Consider the following 22,496-nt stretch of genomic DNA (forward strand, 5'->3'; position numbering starts at 1 on the left):
GGCGGATGGTGGAACCACTCTCTAGGAAAACAGAAGGTGACGGTCCTCTGTTGCCCCAGGCACTCAACCTTTATTTCTCTACTGGCTGCATGTCAACAGATGGGTACAGAGCCCTGCCATCCTCCCCCACTTCAAAGACTGCCTTCCCTCCAGCAGGAAAGAAACAGAGAATCTCTGTGGGCTGGTTCCCAGGGGAGGCTTGCCTAACCCTGCATCTCTTATGGCCTCTCTGGAGACTTGGAGGGCACAGGGGAGGGAGGAGAAGAAGAGGCCACGGTACCTGGAGCCCATTTGCCTGATTTTTGCCAAAGGGGCAAAAGCTGAGTTAGAAGAACATTTGGGTCCATCAAACACTTTTCCCATCATTTGACATGATGTGACAGGCATTCCTCCACCAAGGAGGGAGGGAAAGGAAGTGCCCTTGGGTAACTAGCCATTCTCATTGACATCCTTTCAACACGTGGGGATGTAGGGTTGGGGGCAAAGAGTGAGGCCAAGAGTCTAGGGCACTCAGAACCACCCAGCCATGCAGACTGTGAGATGGTACACACAGGGCTGGGCTGAAAGGGCACAGTGATTAGGTACCCAAGGATGTCTGGGTTCTTAGGCACCAGGGACATGAAGGGCAAATCCGTCCTCTGCTAGGCAGACTAGGCAGCACCGAGAGAGACTTGGCATGTCTCTCATTTGCTTAGGACAGGAACTCTGAGTCTGGGAGTGCCCAGAGCAAGGCAGACAAGCCAGCTGTCTCCCGGGAAGGGGATCCTTGCCCAGCCCCCTTCCCCTACCACCATGTCCCTCTCTCTGACCCTTTAATCCCCTGTACATATAAACAGTAAGAGGCTCAAGCCCTCATGAGCCCTCTGTTTGTGGAAACAGAGTGGAGGGGGGTTGTCTGCCCTTGCTGTGCACAGCTGGGCCCAGATGTTTCCCCCACTTCACTCGCTTACTGACCAGGCCCCAGACCAATCACTAAGCAAGAGGTCAGAGCTGGCAAGAACTCTGGGAGTCCTCCATCAGTGTAGAGGCACCAGTCACCAAGTAAATGACCAGCCTCCAAGCAAGAAGGTGCCTGCTCCAGAGTGTGCTCATGGATTTGGGGGTAGAGGGCTCTGCATGTCTGGACTGACTGCCAGCTCTGGCTTCTGGGCAGATCCTCCCCAACCCCCCACCCAGGCTGTAGCTCCTGGGCTAGAGCTTCATAGGTGAACTTCCCAGGAGAGTCCCAAAGACATGAATTCTAGAGCCCCCATGTGTATGGAAGCAGGGGCAGAGACTCTTGGCAGGGCCCGGTGAGCAAGCGATGAACGTGATGGCAGTGTGGAGAGCAAAGGGGAAGGCCTGGGCATCATCAGTCTGAGGTACACACCGGAGATTCCACTGTTCCCAGAATTCACTTCTGGTCCTTTTCTTCTGGAAGAAAAACCCAAGAGTACACTGAGAGATGTATGTGTGACAGTGCGTACCCACACTGGTTCCTTCTAGCTCCTTCCATCCTCCATTTCTCCTGGGATAGCTGCATTCTCCCATAGCGTTCATCAGGGGATCCCCAGTTCCACTGTGTCTCCTGATGTGCCCCACATGTCCAGATGATGCCCAGACACATTTCTCTGAAGTCCACGGGGCCTCTTCCATTCCACATGTTCTATCAACAACCCCAGCCCAGCCCAGGGCATATTTTCCTCTTGATTTTTAGTTTGGGAGGTAACTACCCAGTAGGATGAGATCCAGAATCTGGTGATATCAATGCTTCATTCATCTCATACACTCAGGCCTGCTGATTCTACCTACGCCTCTTGAGTTCATCTCTTTCTCCTGCTGCCCCCAGGCTTCAGGTCCTCTCAGCCCTGCCCTTAGCCCCCTCTTACCTCACCGTCACACTCCCTGGCATCACACTACAAATCCAAGCTGTCAATCCCTTTGGTGGTTCTCTATTGCCTTCAGAATAAAATGCAAGCCCACCTTGTATCCTGGACTCTCCCAGATCTGTCCCCACTTAGTTTCTCCAGGCCTCCTCTCACTTCAGTCTGGCCCACTGGCTTCTGCTTGATAGCTGCTCAGCCACAACTGGGTACAGCCAAGAGACGGGGCAAGGGGACCCCCCCCACCCCTCACCTACCCCCTGGAGCTGACTGGGCGTATGCAATTCTCCCCAGGACACATCCCTCATAAATCAGAGGGAAGCTGCAAGCATCAAGCCTCAGCAAAACTTCCCTAAAAGGCCACCAGGCTGGCTTGGGAATGCAACAGGGTCCCCTCTCTCACCCCCGCGCCATCCGGCTTTAGGAGGCCCGAGGGACTGCAGCCACACAGGGCAAAGCTGTTTGGCTTACAGCAGGCACACAGCACTCCACCTCTCAGATGTGGCCACAGATGCCCAGCCCAAGTCTTTCCTGTGGGCCCACAGCCACTCCCTAGAACAGGACACCACCCTCTCAAGCCAAGCCTCACCAGGACCACAGTCAACATCTCAGGTTCATGGTGGAGGTGGAGGTGTTGCCCAGAACCAGCTCACTCTGGGCTGGACTCAGTTGTCTGCCCTCAGATCAGCTCAACACAACCCATCAGCCTCCCTGCCTTGCCCCTCCCATGTGTCCTCCATGTTATCCCAGTCCCTTCCATGCTTCCACCCATCTGTGGCTCTCACTGCCTTGAAGATAATGTCCAGAGTCCTTAACCTGGCATTCAAGGCCCTTTTCACACTCTAGCCTTACTTCTCTACCTTGCACTCTGAGCCCCCAGCCCCACTAGAGACGCCAAACCACGCTGCTTAGCTCTTTCTCCACCAAGTTCCATCCTCCCCTTTCAAACCTCTGCTCGGACTTGTCTCTTCTAGAAATCACCTCCAACCCTTGGCCCAGCAGGGATTGCTCCTTCCAACCTGCCCCATCCTGTTAGGGGCCCCCTCCCAAATCCTCCACCATCCAGCAGCTGGGACTGAACAGTGCCCGAGACACAGGCTCTTCCCCATTGGCTAAGAAATTTTCTAAGTTTTCTTAAGAAAGTGTGCTGAACTCCTTGGCAGTTGTGGCTGCTAGGGAAAGCTCTCAAGGAAGACAGAGAAGCTGCGTGAGCTGCCAATGAGGCTTGACTTCTCAAGTGAGTTAGTGTGATCAAGGTTGGTGGATGGATTTCCTGGTAGACCACCTCTGGGCTTCAGCCAGAAATGTGGAGGCCCTGGGCTCCTAAGGACAGAGTTTTAGGTGATCGACCCATTTCACTTTCTTCAGCTCCCGAGGAGTATCCGCAGTGAGTGGGTCAGAAGGAACCATACAGGGGGCAAAATGCCTTGCCTTGCTTCCTGCTTCCTCACCCATGTGCTCTAACAAGGTCTTGCATTGGCTGAGTACCTACTTTTACCCTCAGGTAAGCCCCTCTGTGTGTGTCTGCTATGGACAGACCTGCGGTGGGCCAGCTTCCCCAGAGAGAGGAGGCTGACTTGTTTTGTTTGGCCTCTTTAAGAAGATAAAATGTTTGCAGCACCCAGGAGCACTGGCCAGCGTGGGAGATAGGAGCCGATTGATTGCCCTGGCCCCTATGGAATGACAAGCACGTGATCTATTTATAGACCCTCCAACTCAGGCTCCCTCCCGAAGCTGCGACACATTCCTGCCAGAGATGGCCCTCAAGGACCCAGCTGCTCCAGGGCAGGCCTTGGCCATTGCTGGGCCTAATCCAGACCCTCCGCAGCAGCCTGGCCTGGGGGCTACTGCCTTGGCTCACACTCCCAGGAACAGGGAGGGGTTTTTTTTGCCCCTGCTTCTCACTCTAAGCACCTCTGACAGTGAGAAGATCCTGGCTCCCTCACCCTCGGGAGGTTCAGAATCACCCACTCTCTGAGGCTCCTCTGCCAGCAGGGGTCCCCAGCTTCCCCCACGACCCTGCCCCCAACCCTGACTCTGCCATTTTCCCTCCAGTACCAGATTAAGGTAGACCCAGAGCTGTGAGCTCAGAAACAGAGAACCCCCTCATCTACCCTCCTATGAGGTGACACCAAAGAGGCCAATCCAGTGTGGTCTGGGGTCCCAGAGGTGGTCAGTAGCTGCCCACTCCATGCCCGGGAGACTGTCCTGAGAATGCCTGCCTAAAGACAGGCTGGGTTCAGAGGAGTTAGAGGCCAAGGCCCAAAGAAGGGTCCAGGGGGCCTGGCCATGCAGGGTTTGGTGGCAAGTGAGGAGAAGGAGGTAGCAGGGCTCTGAGCGGTGTTCTTGGCCCCTATAGCACAAGACCCTGCTGATACCACAGGCCCTAGTCACCAGAGCAGAGCCCCTCCTTGTCCCCCACTTACTGATCCAAGAATACTTCTTTTCCGGGACAGACAGGGAGGCTGCAGCCTGGGAGCGGAGGCAGGCAGGGAGCGGGGCAGGGAGGCAGGCTGGAGACAAGCAGGGTGGGGAGGGTCTGGAGCTTCCCACTCACCATCCATGTGGTTCCGGGACAGGTACTTGAGGGCTTCATCAAGCAGGATGACAGGCAGAGATATCTGGAGCACGACCACCCACTGGCGCCCACTCAGTGGGGTCACCTGGAAAATCAGCTGCGGCGGGGGGAGGGGTGGTTAAAGGTATGCCCCCACAATCTATCTGCATCATACACTTGGGCTACAATGGACTCCTCATGAGCAATTTCAGGACGCTCCTTGAGGTCCCACCTCCAGGTCTTTGTCTACCCTGGTTCCTCTACCAGCAGTGCCTGCCCTCCCCCGCTCTCACCCAATTACCGAATCTTCCTGGTCCTATCGGATAAGTGGGCGGGATTCTGCACTGGGGAGGAACATAGTCTCCTCCCACCCTGGCTTCGGGAGAGTCCCCATAGCAAGAGGTCTTATCCCTGCCTCTTCAGTTCCCCAAATCTGAGGGTCCCCAAGGCACAAGCTGTCTGTACCAAGCACCTTAAGATGTCTCCACTCCCAGTCCTCCATGCAAAAGGGCCCAGAGAGGCCCAGTGACCAACCCAGGGCCAGGCTGTTGCAGGAGGGCTTGGACCCTGTCACAGAAGAGGATTGGGGCAGGGTGGAAACTCACGGGCAGGGGTGGCACCAGTAGGATGAGGAAGTGCAGGGCCATGGACATGGCCACAGCGGCCAGCAGCCAAGGGTTCAGCCAGGGTGGCATCCGCAGCAATGACTGGTTCTCTGAGACACTGCCGAGGGCACAGGGTGCTCACTGCAGGCCCGGACGTGAGCATGCCCTGCTGTGGGCAGCCATCCACCCATGGGGAGGCGTGGGGGCGGCCTGGGCTTCAGCATTTCCCTAATTGGGCCTGTAGGCTGGAGCACTTCTGGGAGGCCAGTGTAGCCAGAAGGGGTGGGTCACAGTTATTTGCTCAGCCCCCAGTGGCCTGTCCCAGGGCTTGGATGCCCTTTCTCTGTCCCTCAGACCCAATCTTGGCCCCTCTATTTATTCAGGCCCCGACCATGGCCTTCTTTGTTCCCTAAATCTCAATTCTGGCCCCACTTACTCTCAAAAGCCACTCTGGGACCCTCTGACACTTAGGCCCTAATCCCGACCCCCCTGATCCTCAGACCTGGGCCCTGACTGGCCCTCAGCCTCCCAACTTAGGCCTCACTCCCCCTCTCTCAGCCCCAGCTCCAGGCCCTCTGCCTAGCCCACCTGTTGAGGGCGTTGCACATTTCAATGGTCACCAGCACAGACAAGGCCATGGTTGTGGGAAAGCGTGACTCGAAGACCTCGCAGTCAATGTCAGCAAAGAGCAGGTTGTCCTTGGAGCACTTCAGGAAGTTCCTCTGAGGGCACCAAGGTGGGGTGGGGTGGGGTTCGGGAAAACAGTGATCAGGGGAGGGGCCAGTGTGTGGGAAGAGGGAAGCCTGGCTCCATCTTCAACCTCCATCTGAGAACATAATACAACCACTGGGCAAAGTGCTGCTGTGCGGGTGTGGTGGGCCCAAGGAGGGGCATTGATCCAGGATGGGGCCCAGGGAGGGGCTACATGGTGCTGGAGAAAAAGGCAGGCCATTGTGGGGCAGGAGTATGGAGGGACAGAGGGAGATCAGCTAGCATTAGGATGGGGAGGACAGAAGAGGGCCCCGGGCTGAGAGGGAGGGGGACATGGGGGCTCTACCCGGAAGGTGCCTGGAATATCGGAGGTGCAGGAGTGGGGGTGGTGACTTACTGGGACCACGGAATAAGTAAATGTACATGAAATCCAATCAGCCAAATTGCTTGAATAGAATTCACCTTTGGTGCTATTAAATAAGATTCCATTCATATCTCCCTCCATTTCTGCCACTGAAATTGAGCTCTACCAGACTCGCCTTTTGCTTACAATGTGGATTAATGAATTGCTAGGTGCAGGCTTACTACATGGCTTCTTCATAATTAACAACAAGATCTCAGGGCTCTATAGAGGATGTGGCCACTGCCGCTGCAGTCCTGGGGACAGTGCTCTTCCTGTTCATAGACTTCGCTGACAGATTCTGCTGTGATAAGATGCTGAGCTGAGGACATGCGTGAGAACTACTCTGTTTTCTTCCACAATACTGGGATGAGTGTGAATGTAACAGTTAAACAGCTTCCTTCTTCCAGTAACATAAATTTGTTCTCTGGACTATCATCTGAACACAGAGATCTTTTCAGCTAAAGGTTTAAAACCTGGATCCACCCTCGTAGAGAAATCTATATACGATGACAGGCTGTCGGAGCTCCTGTCCAGTAACTAGATCCGTTTTCCCACACTCCATAAATATGGGTAAGGTGACTGTCAGCCAGAAGGGGCCGCTAGCACTTTCCTCTTCTCTCTCATGCAGGATGAAAATTTCTAAAAGACTACAGCTTGGTTAGATTTCTTACTTTAACAAAGAGATGGAGATCCTGGTCTCATTTAAATCAACAGGGAGAGTTTCTCCAAAATCAAGCTCCAGTATCTGGAACAAGTGCTTGTTTTTATTTGGCACTGATCATAGAGCAAAGAAAATGTCCTGACATTTGATTCCACCCAGAGAACAGGAGGACCAAGGGCCACTTCGTATTGTACCACTCTGGTCAGGCCCCGCTTTCCCAGATCTTAATGGCCTACGCAGACATGTGCATTCAAGTGCAGTGTACACACCTTCCACTTGAGCTTGTGCAAGCCTAGAGCCTGCCTTATGCATGTGCAGGGCAAAAAAAAGGACAAACAGGATCATAGCGAGATGTTGCTATAGAAAAACGCCCTGCCCTTTCAGACCTTCTGGGTTTGTGCCCCTGGTCATGAGTCATGGTGTGGCCTCTTGAATTGTTTATTAGAAGGTACTCAAGGCTGGAACTTTGGTCTCACAGGTTCATTGTGAGCCTTGTGGGGGTGGGGGCTTGATTTCTCTGGGTGACGCCACTGTTCTGCCTACTCCTTCCCTTTGCTTCCCTGGCTATTTCCTATTTACCTCATCCTACACGGCCTTCTTGTGTTTCATTAATATAATAAATACTTACACAACTCTTACTACGTGCCAAATGTTGGTCTAAGCACTTTACAAGAAATCACTCCGTTCATCGTCCTGACAGCCTTATGAGGCTGAGGCGGGGACCATTATTACCCATTTTATAGATGAGGAAACTAACTGAGACGTTAAATAGACTGTCCAAAGTTATACAGCCAGTGTGCGGCAGAACTAGGCTCCATGCTCTGTGCTCTTAACCACTCTGCTGCCTTTTGACAGCTTCCTTTAGGAACCAAGGGCGGTTCTAGGCAGCTCTGCTGAAACTCCAACAACCGTAGCTGAAAGTTCCACCTTAGGTCTAACCATTGACCACCTCCAAGTCCCACAGCCACCTGTATATTTTTGGCTAAAGATTTTCTTTTGTTTTCTTTTTAAAGATTTTATTTATTCATTCCATTTATTTATTTATTTGATACAGAGAGAGCGTGCACAAGATAGGGAATACTAGGCCGAAAGGAAAGGGAGAAGCAGGCTCCCCACAGAGCAGGGACAGCCCAATGTGGGACTCGATCCCAGGACCCCAGGATCATGACCTGAGCTGAAGGCAGTCGCTTAACCAGCTGAGCCACCCAGGTCCCCGGCTGAAGCTTTTCACCTTAAAATGTGACTGCTACTTCCATGCTCTTCCCAGGTCTTTGCAGAGCCTTGGTCTGCTTGGTGACTGGCATCCAGTTGATGCTTACTAGCCATTTCTTGGCCAGATGGATAAATGAGAAATGGAATAACCTGAAGACAGTTGGTAAGGTGGCACCAACGGGACTGGGGACTAATGAGTAGTGGGTGTGGGGTATGACCTCCAGCTGTCTGGCATGGGTGGCCAGGTCAGCAGTAGAACAGAGATGGGGGTAAAGGAAAGGGATTATCTGGGGAAAGGTGATAGATTTGATTTTGGTAAGTGCAATGGGCCTGTAGGATATCCCAGAGGAGATACCCAGCTGGATACATGGGACTATGCTCAGAAGAAAGATCAGGGTGGGGGTGGGCTGTCCTGGGATGTTTGAGAGCTATTGATAAAGGAGGGTAATAGAGAGAGTGCTGGAAGAAGGCATAGACAGGGTGGTCAGCACACCATTGTTCTATACGTTGCTGCTCCCGTAGGAGCTAAATGAGCAAAGGGTGCCTGAGGCTGGCCTGAGTTGCCTTTCTGGCAAGGACTGGGGAGCATCAGCCTTTGGGATGAGAGTTCAGGCCTATGCTCTGCACTGCTGCCAGGACGGAGAGCCCACATGCTTGAGGGCTAGTGGGTACCAGGAAAGTGTCCCTGAGCTAACTGTACCTAGATGTGAATACTGCAATAATGTCCAAAATCACAGAGCCTCCCAGATGACAGCCGGTGACATGGCAAAGGGTCAGGTACCCCCTTTGAGCTCTTCTATCTACAAGAAGGTAACAAAGACAGGTACACTCAGAGGAAGAAGATCCTAAATCCCTGCAGCTCTCAGCTTTAAACGAAAAATTCACAACTGGCTTTGCTAGATCTGGTGCAAACATTCTTTGAGGTAAAGGAGATGTCCAGGCAGTGGTGCCCAGGTGGCGCAGTCAGTTAAGTGCCCAACTTGGTTTGGGCTCAGGTTGTGATCTCAGCATTGTGAGATCTACCCCCGCATTGGGCTCTGTACTCAGCATGGAGTCTGCTTGGATTCTTTTTCCTTTCCCTTCTTCCTCTCTACCCCATGTTTATTCTCTCTCTCTCAAATAAATAAATAAATCTTTAAAAATAAAAAAAGGAAATGCCCAGACAGAGGGACAGACTGACAGACAGCTGCTGAGGGGTCTCCTTGCTTGCTTCTAGAGCTATGCTGAGCTAAGCTAGCTCTGTTGTGGGCACCTGCTAACCAGGTGACTTTAAGAGGTCAGTGGATTCCTTTCTCGAGAAGCGTGTTGTTAAAGAGGTGGAGGAGGAGCCTGGCAGATTCCTTCCTTCCACTCTCAGTCCCCTTTCTTCGACCCTCTGCCTGAAGTTTTACCTTTCAGGGGTTCATATTTCTGAGCCCTCATTTACAGCCCTCAATTTATCAGGGGTTCCCTGATAAAGGTAAGATACTTCTGCACAGGTACGCCCCTTGCTAGTCCCCTAACCAAATGAATGGGAGAAGGAGTAACCACCTCTCTGGCTCAGGAGCTGGGTTGCTATCTCTAGTCGTTTCCAGTGGCTTCTGAGATTAGCTCTTTAGATGGTGGATGGCTATGTATGTGTATGGGGGTAGGGAGGGACAGCCATGGCCAACCATGGGGTTACAGAACCCTTTCCCCTGGAACTCCAACAACTACTTGGGCTGGGAGTTCTACCTCAGAAATAATCCCAACATGGTCCCTGGCCGTCCTTGCTTACCAGTTGGTAGAAGGTGACGTGAGGTCCTTCGGCATCATAAAGGAACCACCAGGTGGCGGCAGCCACCGTGGCCAGGCCCACGTACACTGCAAGGAGGACAGGAGGAAACTGGCTTTAGTGGCTAGCTGTGGTTTTCTGGCAACCATTTCCCCTTCCTAATAATCACCTGAATTTCTGTCAGGGAACCACCTTCTCCCTCTCTGAGTTCTGTGGTTTGCAAGCATCTGTCCCTAGTAACAATGGTGGGCCCTGATTGGCAATCAGCATCTGCCACACCCCTAGCCATGGTGATTAGCTAGGAGATAAGCAGGTGACCCAATGTGGGCCAAGAACAGGCGTGAGACTTTTATCATATTACTGAGGGATAGCTCTCTCTTCTGTTGAATTTGGGGTTATAATGGAGTAAACATGAGGGCTACAGCTGCTGCAGCCATCCTTCCACTCCAAGGGGCACCTGCCTAAGCATGGAGTTGAGGCAGAGCCAAAATGTGCCAACAATACTGAGGCCTGGATCCAGCCATACCTGAGGCATGCACTAGTCTTTCCCATTGGATGAGTCCACAATTTCTTTTGGCATAAGCCAGGCTCAGTCATACTATCTGTACTTTGCAAGCCTAAATGATAGAAACTCTCAAGAAACTCCACTGAGGGCCCCACTCACCTCCAATAGCCAGATATCGAAAAAAGAGCCAGCCACTGATGAGGGCCTCACGAGGGTTTCTTGGCAGCTTCTCCATGATGTCCAGGTCTGGTGGGTTGAAGCCCAGGGCTGTGGCAGGTAGACCATCTGTCACCAGGTTCACCCAGAGCAGCTGCACAGGGATCAGGGCTTCCGGGAGGCCCAGAATTGCCGTGAGGAAGATGCTGGAACCAGAGTCATAGGCTCTAGTCCCCAGCAACTGGAGGGTCCTGCTCCTACTCATACCCCAGGCTGGGAAGCTCACCTACTGTCTCCACAGGAGCCCCTTCCCACTTTGCTAGTTCTGATGTGTGTGCATGGTCCTGCCACACACTCAGTCTCTCCTGCTCCCAATCTCAGCTCTGGAGCCTGGACATATCTGCTCTTTAGGCCTCTCCTCTTTAGGCCATAACTCCTTTAGGGCATGTATGCATGTGGACAACACATGCCTAAGTACATACACAGAGTTGTTTTTTTAGCACAGGCTACACAATCACACAAACACAAGTACCTAGATGCTTATCTGGATATGTAGAGATGGCAGAATTCACATGTGTCCAGGCAAACATGTGCTCACCATTCCCCATAGGCATCTCTCACATATGAACCCGAGAATGTACCAATTATATACTGGCACAAATCCTCTGTGCTTATATGTATGCCCAAAGATTCACAAAGGCACACATGCACACATGTACACACACTTTTCACTTGGGTACACACACATCATGCTCACATTAGCTGTGTGCACACATTCATGTACACATGTAAACACATTACCGCCCTGAAGAGCAGCTAGTTCTCACATCTTGCCAACTCTGAATGTCGGATTTATGGCTAGAGGAATGATGGGGGACTTTTTAGGCACCTCCTTGGGGGCTGGAGTACATACTCCAAGGCCTCTGGAGGAATGATGAGGAGCTCCTGCCCCTGCCCTCCTTGAGGTGAGATCCTAGAAGGCCCCAGCCAGAGCAGGATATGTGTCCCTCCATCCCTATAACCCCACCCCAGGATCAGGCATTTCCCTTGGTGACCTAGAGCTGGTCCAGAGGGCTGGGAAGAGGAAATACAGGGCCTCACCAGACAACCTCGCCTACATTGGAGGAGATGAGGTAGCGGATGAATTGCTTCATGTTGTTGTAGATGGCCCGGCCCTCCTCCACTGCAGCCACGATGGAGGCAAAGTTGTCATCTGATAGCACCATCTCGGCTGCTGACTTTGCCACAGCTGTGCCAGAGCCCATGGCAATACCAATCTCTGCTTTCTTCAGGGCTGGGGCGTCATTCACCCCATCTCCAGTCTAGGGGCCAAGTTAGGTAGGATCATGCCTAAGGAACTTCATTCTCCTTCCTTGACTCCCCTCAACTAAGCCTATCCCCAAACCCAGGAGATGTCCCCAAGGAAGCAGACAGCTGAATAGAAAAATGGTGAGGTTGAAAATGAACTTAGAGATTGGGCTGGGAATGAGGCTTAAGGGAAGGCAAGGGTTGCAGAGCAGCACAATTCTGAAGAGGAGATCAGTTTGAATGTTCTCATCTTCCTGGTGAGGTGGTCTTGGGAAAGAAGGTGGATCTCTGATGGTGGTGGAGATGAAATTCAGGTTGGATGTGGTATAGAAGATGAAATTGAGGTTAAGGACAAAAATAAGGTTAAGTCAAGGATGAGGTCTAGGCTGTGGGTCATGTAAAAGGACGAGGTAGGCGTGATAGCTAAGGTAAAGTTTGGAACCAAGGTGAAGGTCAAGGTCAACACTGGACTCAGGTTCAAAACTAAAAATTAGACTAAGGTAAAGGCCAAGTCAAAATCAGATGCCAAATCAAGGTTATGGTCCACATCAGGAGTGATATCACAGTCAAGGTTGGAGATGCAGTCAAGGTCAAGATTAGAGGCCATTTAAAGTTGAGGTCTACATAAATTATTGGGTTAGGGGTCAAAATCAATGTCAAGGATCTGGTCAGGGTGCAGGTCAAGATTGCAGCCCATAACAGGGTTGAGCTCAAAGTAAAAATCAGATTAAGATGGTCAAGTTCAAGGTCAGAAACCAAGTCAACATGAAGGTCAAAAATAAAGTCAAGAACCAGGTTACAACTGTAGTCAAGATTGATGACCAACTCGGTGTCAAGGTCAAGAATGGGTCACAGGTTAATATTAAAGTCAAGATGAAGGAGTGGGGGTGAAGGCCAACAGAGGCTAAGTCAGGAGTGAGACTAGGATCAAGAATCAGATCAGTGTTGCAAATAGGTCTGTAATGAAGAATGAGACAAAAACTGGGCCCAAACAAAAGGTCCATCCAAAGGTGAATGGGTAAACTGTGGTTATATTTACATGGTGGAATGCTACTAATGATAAAAAAGCAGTCATCTACTGATACCCAAAAAACATGGATAAATTTCAGAAGAAAAAAGCCAGACACAAGAGTGCATACTATATGATCCCATTCATATGAAAATCTAGGACAGGCAATTTATGGTGAAAAAATGGCCTGTTGTGAGAGGAGAGCCCATTGGGGAAGGTACATGAGGGAACTTCTTGTGTCTGTAGTAATGTTCCTCATCTTGATAAGGGTGTAGATGACATGCAAAGGTGTGTCTGCACTTATCAAAACACATCAAATGAATGATATGCTCAAGATTGTGCATTTTATTGCATGTAAGTTTTGCCTCAAAAAGGAAAAGAAATAGAACCACAAAAAAATGCTACTCTCTAGAGCATGGATTCTAAATTATGTGAAGGTGAAGTGTACTGACGTCTGCAACTTACTTTGAAATTTATTTAAGAAAAGATGGATTAAGTTTGGATAGATAGATAGGTATTTGCAAAGCAAATAGAATGTTACTTGTAGAATCTAGATCATAGATATTACAGGTGTTTGCTATAAAACTATTTTCATTTCTTTCTGTGTTTGAGATTTTTTTTGTAATAAAATGTTTGAAAAAATAAGAATGAATCAGAGGCAGAGGTTGTATGTGTTGCTCTTGCTAAGCTCCATGGCCAGTGTTCCCTCCACACCTCCCCACCTCCACTAGGCTCCCATCTGGTGGCCTCACCATGGCAGTGATCTCGTTAAAGGACTGTAGGTTCTCTATGATCCGGGACTTGTGCACAGGTTCTACACGGGCAAAACAGCATGCTGTGCGACAGGCATGGCGCTGCTGCTCAGGGCTGAGGTCATCGAACTCGCGACCTGTGTAGGCCTTCCCTACCACGTCCTCTGTGTCCCCGAAGATACCAAGCCGGCGGCAGATGGCCACAGCTGTGCCTTTGTTGTCCCCTGTGATCATGACCACACGGATGCCAGCTTGGTGGCAGCGTGCGATGCAAGCAGCCACCTCAGGCCTTGGGGGGTCCAGCATGCCCACGCAGCCCACAAAAGTCAGGTCCGTCTGTAGGGAGGGGGCAGATGCAAGTGGGGTCTGGGCCCATGCTCAACCTCCTACCTGCCCAGCCTTTGCAGGGAGACACACAGCTCCCAGCCCAGGGGCTCTGCCCTGCCACCCACCTCGTACTGCACAAACTTGCTGCAGTCGTCCAGCTGCATATCCTCCTTCCGTGGGGGTGCATCCCGAGTGGCCAGCGCCAGGCAGCGCAATGTGTCTGAGCCTGAGCCCCAGTCCCGAATCTTGGCCAGGATTTGCTCCCTGGAGGTGGCATTCAGGGGTACCGTGTGGCTTCCCACTCGGACTGAGCTGCAGCGCTCAATCACACTCTCAGGAGCCCCCTGCATCATGGGGGAGGGGAGAGGCAACTCTTGTCAGTCAGGACCCCTTCCTTCCCCTCTTGCCCAACTGAGGAAGTTAAGGCCCAGGCATGGGAAAAGGCCATCCAAGAGGACACAAAGTGAAATAAGGACCAGATTCCATTCTTTGAAAGTTCAGAGTGAGAATCAAGGGGACCTCGCTGTGAGGAAACCCAAAAGGAATAGGGGTTGTGGCTGACCATTGGAGGGTACCCTCCCCCTACCAATTCAAGGCTGAGAAGGTCTGCTGCAGCATTTGGGGAGGTGGGGATAGAACTGGCAGCCCTCCTACAGGCACTGCAACCCTGCCAATCCAGTACTGCTGGGATCCCAATTTTGTAGGGGTCTCAGCAACAGGAGGCAGGCTGAGCCCTGCCTGGGGACCAGAAATAGAGCCATGCTGAAGGTGAGGCTCTGGGAAGGTATTCTTGGGGGTGACAGGTTCCTCAGCAGCCTTGGAGTCTCACCTTGGGGTCTTGCTCCTATTCTCATCTTGGAAATAGCGTCTAAACTCTCCATCAATGCCTCCTCCCTCTCCTCCAAAGGGCACTCCAAATGCTAAATTTTCAAAGTGGCCTGAGATTCCCAATACAGAAGGCTTTCATTTCAAAAGGGCTTAAAATCTCCATTTCAGTGTGAAATTAGGGCTGTCATTCCTACTTCAGTTGAAAAGCAGTGAGAGGCCCTGCGATGGGCAAAAGTCTAGATGAGAAACTTCCCTCCCTAGGACTCAGTTTCCAGAACATGTAGCACCAAAGATGGGCACCAACTACCTCAATACACCGTTCAGAGGTGAAAGGCTTCTGAGACCTTCCAGCTTAACCTTGCCATTCAGAAGGGGAGACTGAGGCCCAGGGAGGAGCATAGGAGACCCCAAAGTCATGTGACAAGGCAGTGCCTCAGTCTAGAGCTGGGACCATGGTGAGTGGCAGGCCTTGGTGTCTGGCTCTAGCTTTATCTCCACCAAGACTGGATCCTGTCCCCAGTTCCCCATGGCGGGCTGACCACCCTCATTCCAGATTCACTGCTTTGACAATGGGCCTCCCACCTCCCTCTGTCCCCCATAACTGTAGTCACTAGCTCTTCAGAGGACTGAAGATTAGATCTCCCAGGGACTCCTCATGCACAGAAGCCCCAGGCCAGTTAGGCAGGTCCCACCTTCACAAACATCTTGCTGCCCTGGGCCGCCAGGTCAGGGCTAGTAGGTATGCAGTATACGGACATGGACTTCCTGTCTCGGGAGAACTCCAAAGTAAACTCCTTCCGCATCAGCTGCTTGATGACCTATAGGGGTCAGAAGGGTCAGGATGTGAGGGGCAGAGCCAGGCAGAGCCTAACTGCTTTCTTCCCAGCTGCCTGGAAAAGAGCCTCTTGCTCCCTATGGGATGGTGTCTATCCCTTCTCTCATCCTGACATTTGAGCCCCCAGCTCCCTCTTCAGCCTGAGAAACGCCACAAGGTTGTCACTTCCTGACCATGCTGTACACTTCCCAACTCTGGGTCCTTGCCCACACTCCAGTCTTTTCCTTCCTCTTCTCTCTAGCCCAGTCTTATTAGGGTCTGAGGTCCGGCCTCCTCCCAGAGACTCCCAAGACCTTGTCCTTTTCTCTTTCTTCTCTAGATGCCCAGAAGCCCAGCTACGAGGCCTGTGGCCGGAGCCCTCACTCTGCTCACCGCATTGCAGGCGCTGGCTCGCTCCACCAGCGATAGGGCCTGTAGGTTGGTGTCAAACACATTCATTTTCTCCACCAGGCAAGTCAGAGCCGTCTCCGTGGCCTCTCCCACCTTCTCATACACGCCCTTAGCCTGGTGGGGCCCAGAATACAGGGTGTGAATAGCAGGGTCTCCTCCAGGGGACCCCCAAGCCTTACCTCCCACTCACCCCCTGACCCCTGGAGCTCCCTTTACCACAGGTACCTCTAACCTCCTTTGCATCAAGCCAGTGGGGCCCTTCCCAGTCCAGCTGTCATGGGGTCTGGGTAGTGTCTGATACTGAGACTTTCCTTCCCTTCTGACCACGCCGCCCCCCTGCCCACCCAGGCACCAGTAAACATGGATCCTTCCCGCCATCCACCTCTCTCTCCGCAGGCTCCTTCTCAGCCTCCTTCCCCAGATTCCCCACATTCCTCTTTCTAGACTCTGCTGTCCAGGCCCTGCTCCTTCTCTCGCACCTTTTCTCCCTGAGGCCTCATATACCCCCCGCTTCCCCACTTTTCATGTGCCTGACTTCCAGTGCCCAGCCTGGCAGTGACATTTCCCTTGAACTCCGAGCCCACAAATCTAACTGCTGCCTGTTGGACTTGGTTCCTTAATGACCCTCAAGTCACCTTCCCTTCTCCCTATATTTGCCGCTCCGGTGACTGTCCCAGCCAGGACAGCAACCAGGAGGTACCCTCTCTCTCTTTCACCTAACTAGTCACCAAGTCCCATCCTAAATCTCTAACCCAAGCTTTCTTCCCTTTCCCTGAAGCCCTAGCTAACAACTCTCTGACCTGGAGGACCACACAGGGGCTCCTGAATCCAGTCTTGCCCTGTTCCATTCTCCACACAGAAGCTCAGGTGATCTGTTAATGCAGTTCTGACCCTATCACTTCCCTGCTCAAAACTGCTTGGTGGTTGGGGCGCCTGGGTGGCTCAGTGGGTTAAAGCCTCTGCCTTCGGCTCAGGTCATGATCTCAGGGTTCTGGGATCAAGGGGCTCTCTGCTCAGCAGGGAGCCTGCTTCCTCCCTTCTCTCTCTCTGCCTCTCTCTCTGCCTACTTGTGATCTCTGTCTGTCAAATAAATAAATCTAAAAAAAAAAAAAAAAAAAAAGAAAGTTATATTTAAAAAAAACAAAACAAAACTGCTTGGTGGCTGCCTACTGCCTTCAGCTTATTATGGAACATGATTTGGTCTGGTCAAGTCCTTTCTCCAGGCAGGAGTATCTTCACGCATGTTCCATTCCACTGCTCGAGCAGCAGGTAAGGGCATTCACTGCCTGCATCACATCAGGTTATGACTTGTGGGACTTTCCTGGGCTGTGTCTTCTACTTTAAACACCCTCTCTAGTCCTATTTCCCAAATCTCTTCCTCTAGACACCCTGGCACTCCAGTCCCTTACATTAGTCTTCCACAGCCCAAGAGCCCTAGGGCACAACTTCAAAGCCAGTGTGCAAAAGGAGGGGCAGTAGGGGTATTCAGGGGTGGCAGTGTTCCTGGGGTGTGGCACTCCAAAGGGGCAGGGACTGCCAATCCTGGGAGTTTTGAGACTCTGGGAGAACGGTCTGTCCTGGGCACCCGGACACTAGTGAGGTCACAGAAGAGAGCTGGGTCCCACCTCATTGTAGTCCAGCGCTGAGTCATTGCACAGGGCACAGATCGTCGCCAGCTCCACCAGCCCATCGAACTGCCCACAGCGCACGAGCCGCTCCGCCTGTCTCCTGTGGGGCTGGGTCTTGGTACAAGGGCATTTGGCCCCATCCCTGGGAGGTACATGGCCTCTCGATCCCACCCCAGGAAGCCTTGCCCACTCACAGCTCTCTGAGCTCTCTGGTGTAGCCCAGGTCCCCGGGGAACCCTGCCCACCTGCAACCCCTTGCCCAGCACTCACACTTCACCCTCCGGGGCATAAGTGGTGCCTGAGATGGTGAACTCGTGCAAACGGCAGGAGCCCGCTTCGGCCTCAGCTACCACGAACATCTGGGGAGCACAGAGGCATGCTTAGGCAAGCCCTCACTTCTCTCCTCTTTGGGCAGCCATTCTGAATAGAGCCTGACCCAAGGTGGGATCCTCTGGGCTCCTAAAGAAGCTGCTGGCCTTCCCTATTGCCAAGGTCTGGAAGAGTCGGGTTCAGGCCAAGGCAGGGCCTCTGCTCTGGACCCCTGAGGGGTATATGGCAGATTCTTCAGTGTCCCGGATGGAGCCCTGACACGGGGTAGGAAGCCTGGATCCTTGCCCATTTTGTTATGTGACTCCTGGCTGAGCACCAGAGCATTAGTTTCTCCACTGGTAACAGGAGAAGAGAGTGGGATCCGAGTACAGCTGCCTCTCTTTTCCCCCTTGAAAGGATGAGTTCCTGGCCTCTAAGGGTGGAAACCCACATACTCCTCTGAGACACAGACCCCTGCCCAAAGGTGTTCTCAGACAGCGAGCTCTTTCCTCCAGGGCCTGCTGGGTCACCCAGACCCTACCCGTGCATCTCAGTGTCAGGGCTTTATCCCTCCCAGGGTGGCCCATTTTCTTGCCTGGAAGCCAGCTTTACCAAGGAGATAATTCTTGTTTCCTAGAAATTGCCTTGGTGTACATTTCCAAGTCAATGGCCAGCTCAGCACACAGTAGGTGCTCAACAAATGTCCCTTTCTTTGTGCTCCCCTCCCTACTCCTGAGGGGACTAGGGAGAAGCCCTCCAGCCAGCAAACCTCCTGAGAAGTCAAGTTTCTTCGGCCCCCTCCCAGCAAGTAAGGCCTGTACAACTTCCCTGCAGTATGTTTTTCAAACCTTTATTTCAATGAAGGAACACTCTGTTCCAATGAAGTCCTCCTAGAGATTTTAACAGGTCAGGGGATGCAGAATAAAAAACTTGCTTGTGCCCCTTCCCCTGTGGCAGGGCTTCCTTCCCCTTCCCCAAGGTTTTGGGCTTCAAGGTTTTGGATACAGAGTCTGAGTTTCTCAGTGGGCAGATCATGGGAGCAGATGTGGGAGAAGAATGACTGGGGACTCTAAGAGGGGTGGGAAACCCACAGCACTCACCACTACCCACCCACCCCTCTGCCCCATAGGCCTACTGGAGTTTCAGCCAGAATGCCTGGAACATACAGGCAACAAGCCCAGGATCTGGGATTGAAGGCCAGGAAATGAATAATTCCTTTCCCAGCCCTGCCCAGGTCACTGGAGCTGGCATATCTGGTGACTGGTGACGGGCATCGACTGTGGAGTGATGGAGGAGCGGGACAGAACTTGGTTGGGTCCAGGCCCAGCTTGGCTCAGATGCCAAGGCTGTAGTTGACCCCCTGCGGTATCCTTTATGGTTGTCTGTCCAAGCTTGCATACCCAAACTTCAGATGAAGAAACTGAGGTTCACAGACAGACAATGACCTGCCAGGGCTGTACAGTGATATCTGGGTCCTAGTGATACACATCTGGCCAGACCTTGCTGCTCTGCCCCATGGAAAAGGATCTGCTCCCCACCTTGCGGGCAGCCCACAGGTTCGCTCCTCCATTCCCTGCCAAAAAGGAGTCAGGGGCAGCCCCAAGAAGGAGTCCAGCCTGCTGAGCTTCACACAGCAACACCAGCGGGACCCCTAGCCGGCTGCAGCCACTCACCCGGCACACAGACATCTGGTTGGTGGTGAGGGTGCCCGTCTTGTCAGAGCAGATGACGGAGGTGCAGCCCAGGGTCTCCACAGATGGCAGGCTCCGCACAATGGCATTCTTGCGTGCCATACGCCGTGTGCCCAGAGCCAGGCATGTAGTGATAACAGCCGGGAGGCCCTCAGGGATGGCGGCCACCGCCAGGGCCACGGCAATCTTGAAGTAGTAGACGGCGCCACGGAGCCAGGAGCCACCATGGGCCGGGTCGGCAAAGTGGCCAATGTTGATGACCCACACAGCCACACAGATCACGGAGATGGCATGGGACAGCTGCCGCCCAAACTCATCCAACTTGCGCTGCAGTGGCGTCCGCTCTGGCTCCACTGCCACCATCTGGCTCCTGATCTTCCCCAGCTCTGTGTGCAGGCCTGTGGCCACTGCCACGCCCAGGGCCTTCCCCGATGCAATGTTGGTGCCCTGGCCAACGGAGAGACAAGAAGGGCTGCTTAGCATCCCCGCAGGGGCCTGGGACCCCTTGACCTCTTCAGGCTACCATAGCATTCCTATCCCCCTACTTGGCTTGTTTTTTTCTCCATGTCACTTAATGCTCCCAGGCTTATGAAGCTATCTAGTGCTAAGCCGTGGCTGGCATCCCCATGACAGTGTTAGCTCCACGAAGGCAAGGACTTGGTTCAGCACTGTATCCCCAGTGCCTATCACGAGGCCTGGCACACGAAGCACTGGACCAATACAGACTATGTGACTGACTAGCACAGCACAATACCAACCTATAAAAATGTGATTTGTAAAAAGCCAACGTGGCCACATGGGAGTGCCAGGCTGACTGTGATCCTAGGTAAATGATCTGTAAATATTTGCTGAAGAATCCAGAAAATCTGAGCTTAAGTCCATCCAATCCCAAGGCCCACGTAAAATCCCTAAGTCCCGGTAAAAAGGCTAATTAGCCTTGAGCTTCTAGCTTGTATAAAATGGTTCAAGAAAGGAGCTGCTCAGAGGAGGCTAATGACGTGGTACCCTTCAGAAAGGTGCCCTGTGCTGAGGCTGGAGAAAAGGTAGGGACCTCTCGTAACCTCAGCTTCTCTTCTTTTGTCCTGAGCAACGAAACTTCCACTCCTCCATGCGTCCGCCCACTTGCAGGCCCCTCAGCTAAGGAAATAATCTGCAGTTAGCCAGAGCGTCTTCCTTAGAAAGCTGCCTAGTAACAGCTGCTGATGCTTGATCTTGCCTTGTAGAGTGCCCTCCTCACTTCAAAGCAGCTTGTCTAAGGCTTCCATACATCTAAGCAGGAGGGGTCACCTTAAGAACTCTGGGTGAGTATTGCTTTCTCCATCTCTGTCCGCTTCTGGGGAGTTTTTCTAGCCTTATAACTTGGTGCCCTGGGCCACGGCCAAATGGCCTGACCCATCCTTGTGGCTTCCATGTTCAGCTTCAGGCTGTTTCTGGGCAGCTTGTAAGCATCAGTGCTCTCTCTGAGGCCTCAGAGGCCTATCATGCCCACCAGTGCTGAGCTGGTTTTCCCATCTGAGAAATGGACTCCACCACTTTGACAACGCTTATCACTAGAGGAATCTCCACTGGGTGATTATAGGCTAGCTCTGTCCCTCTCCAGTTTAAAGCAGGATAAGCCTAGCAGGTAAGAGGAAAAGCTCTGGGTTCAGAATGTCTGAGTTCACATCCCAGCTCTACCATTCACTGGCTGTGTGACCTGGAAAATGCAAATAATAAGAGTACTTATTTTAAAAGCACCGCGAGGACTAAATATACGTAAAGGGCTTAGAACAGTTGCAGGCACACAGGCTTGAGTAAACACAAGCTGTTACCAGTACTATAAATTTGTACATATTGTCAATAATTGATGAGGTTCATTCTTGTTGGGTTTTAACTGATTGAATGTTAAAGTTTTTATTATCAGTGTCCAGACAAAGGCTCCAGCCATCGCAGGAACTTACAGAGAATAGCATGTTCTTCTTGTCCTGGTTCACAGCTCTGGGATCTTGGATGGCATCTGTGTGCTTGGTGACAGACACGGATTCACCTGGTCACGGAATCAGAAATGGGAAACCCTACATGAAGACACCCCCATGCCTGGACCTGTTCAGCCCTGCTCAGCCCTGCTCAGCCCTGCTCAGCCCTGGCCTCTGGGCCTCACCTGTCAGGATGGACTGGTCCACTCTCAGGGTGGTGGACTTGATCTCGATGAGGCGGAGGTCAGCGGGTACTTTGTCTCCCACTGTGGAGAGAGAGTTGCCGAGTGTGGCTTTGGGCGCCACCCCTTGGCGGAGCCAGGAGAACTGTCAGGAACCAAGGGTGAGAGGTAGGGGCCTAGGCTGTGATCCCTGAGATAGATGCTGCTCCTTCGCTCACAGTGTCCTTATCTGTCCAACAAGGTTTTGGCCGAAGAGCTTTGGAAGGATCCCACAGCTCCCCACTCTGTGTGTATAGCCAGAAAGATGGGAGTACAGAGAGGGAAGGGCTCACCAGCATCACATAATGGAAAGACACCCCCAGTGTACCTGCCACCTCTACGATGTCTCCAGGGACGATGTCCCGGGCTCGGACCCTCTGCACACCTTTGCGGTCTGAGCGGATCACCTTGCCCATCTCAGGCTCATACTCCTTCAAGGCCTCAATGGCACTCTCAGCATTGCGTTCCTATAGAACAGGAGGCAGGTAGGTGGTCTGCCCTCACTGGCCCTTGCAGGCTGACCCCTTGGAATGACACCCCTGGCGCCCGGGATGGAGCTGCAGGACTCTTAACACCAAGTGGCGGTCACATGGAACAGCCGGGACACCTGAAGGCCCAGGCCCTCCTCTGGGCCTCCCACCTGCCATACGCCCACGATAGCATTGGCCACAAGGATCAGCATGATGACCAGGGGCTCCACGAAGGCTGTTGTGGTTTCTTCACCCTCTTCGAAGCAGGCCAGGACCTATGGAGTCAGAGCTGGTGAGCTGGGGCTCTTCTGTGGCCCAGGGGCTGCTCCCTATTTCCTTTATACTCTG

General features: G+C 52.5%; 1 protein-coding gene across 3 annotated transcripts in view; it reads right to left on the reverse strand.

Moving 5' to 3' along the window:
* Positions 1–48: 48 nt before the first annotated feature.
* The window catches only part of ATP2A3 (ATPase sarcoplasmic/endoplasmic reticulum Ca2+ transporting 3), a 34,240-nt gene continuing 11,792 nt past the window's right edge, over positions 49–22,496 (reverse strand). For 2 of the 3 annotated variants that reach the window (XM_059150181.1, XM_059150183.1), the window contains 18 exons: positions 22,319–22,423; positions 22,007–22,145; positions 21,643–21,723; positions 21,443–21,528; positions 19,485–19,949; positions 17,773–17,861; positions 17,500–17,602; positions 15,857–15,988; positions 15,342–15,467; positions 13,947–14,165; positions 13,495–13,830; positions 11,527–11,747; positions 10,429–10,631; positions 9,768–9,853; positions 5,613–5,746; positions 5,025–5,142; positions 4,420–4,537; positions 49–1,413 (listed from right to left, as the gene is read on the reverse strand). In XM_059150181.1, the coding sequence (XP_059006164.1) occupies positions 1,394–1,413; positions 4,420–4,537; positions 5,025–5,142; positions 5,613–5,746; positions 9,768–9,853; positions 10,429–10,631; positions 11,527–11,747; positions 13,495–13,830; positions 13,947–14,165; positions 15,342–15,467; positions 15,857–15,988; positions 17,500–17,602; positions 17,773–17,861; positions 19,485–19,949; positions 21,443–21,528; positions 21,643–21,723; positions 22,007–22,145; positions 22,319–22,423 (2,781 nt within the window). In that variant the 3' untranslated portion in view covers positions 49–1,393. The remainder of the gene's footprint in view (positions 1,414–4,419; positions 4,538–5,024; positions 5,143–5,612; positions 5,747–9,767; positions 9,854–10,428; positions 10,632–11,526; positions 11,748–13,494; positions 13,831–13,946; positions 14,166–15,341; positions 15,468–15,856; positions 15,989–17,499; positions 17,603–17,772; positions 17,862–19,484; positions 19,950–21,442; positions 21,529–21,642; positions 21,724–22,006; positions 22,146–22,318; positions 22,424–22,496) is intronic. The other variant, XM_059150182.1, reaches the window with a different exon arrangement.

The sequence above is a fragment of the Mustela lutreola genome, chromosome 15 (genome assembly GCF_030435805.1).
Source record: "Mustela lutreola isolate mMusLut2 chromosome 15, mMusLut2.pri, whole genome shotgun sequence".
Classification (NCBI taxonomy): domain Eukaryota; kingdom Metazoa; phylum Chordata; class Mammalia; order Carnivora; family Mustelidae; genus Mustela; species Mustela lutreola.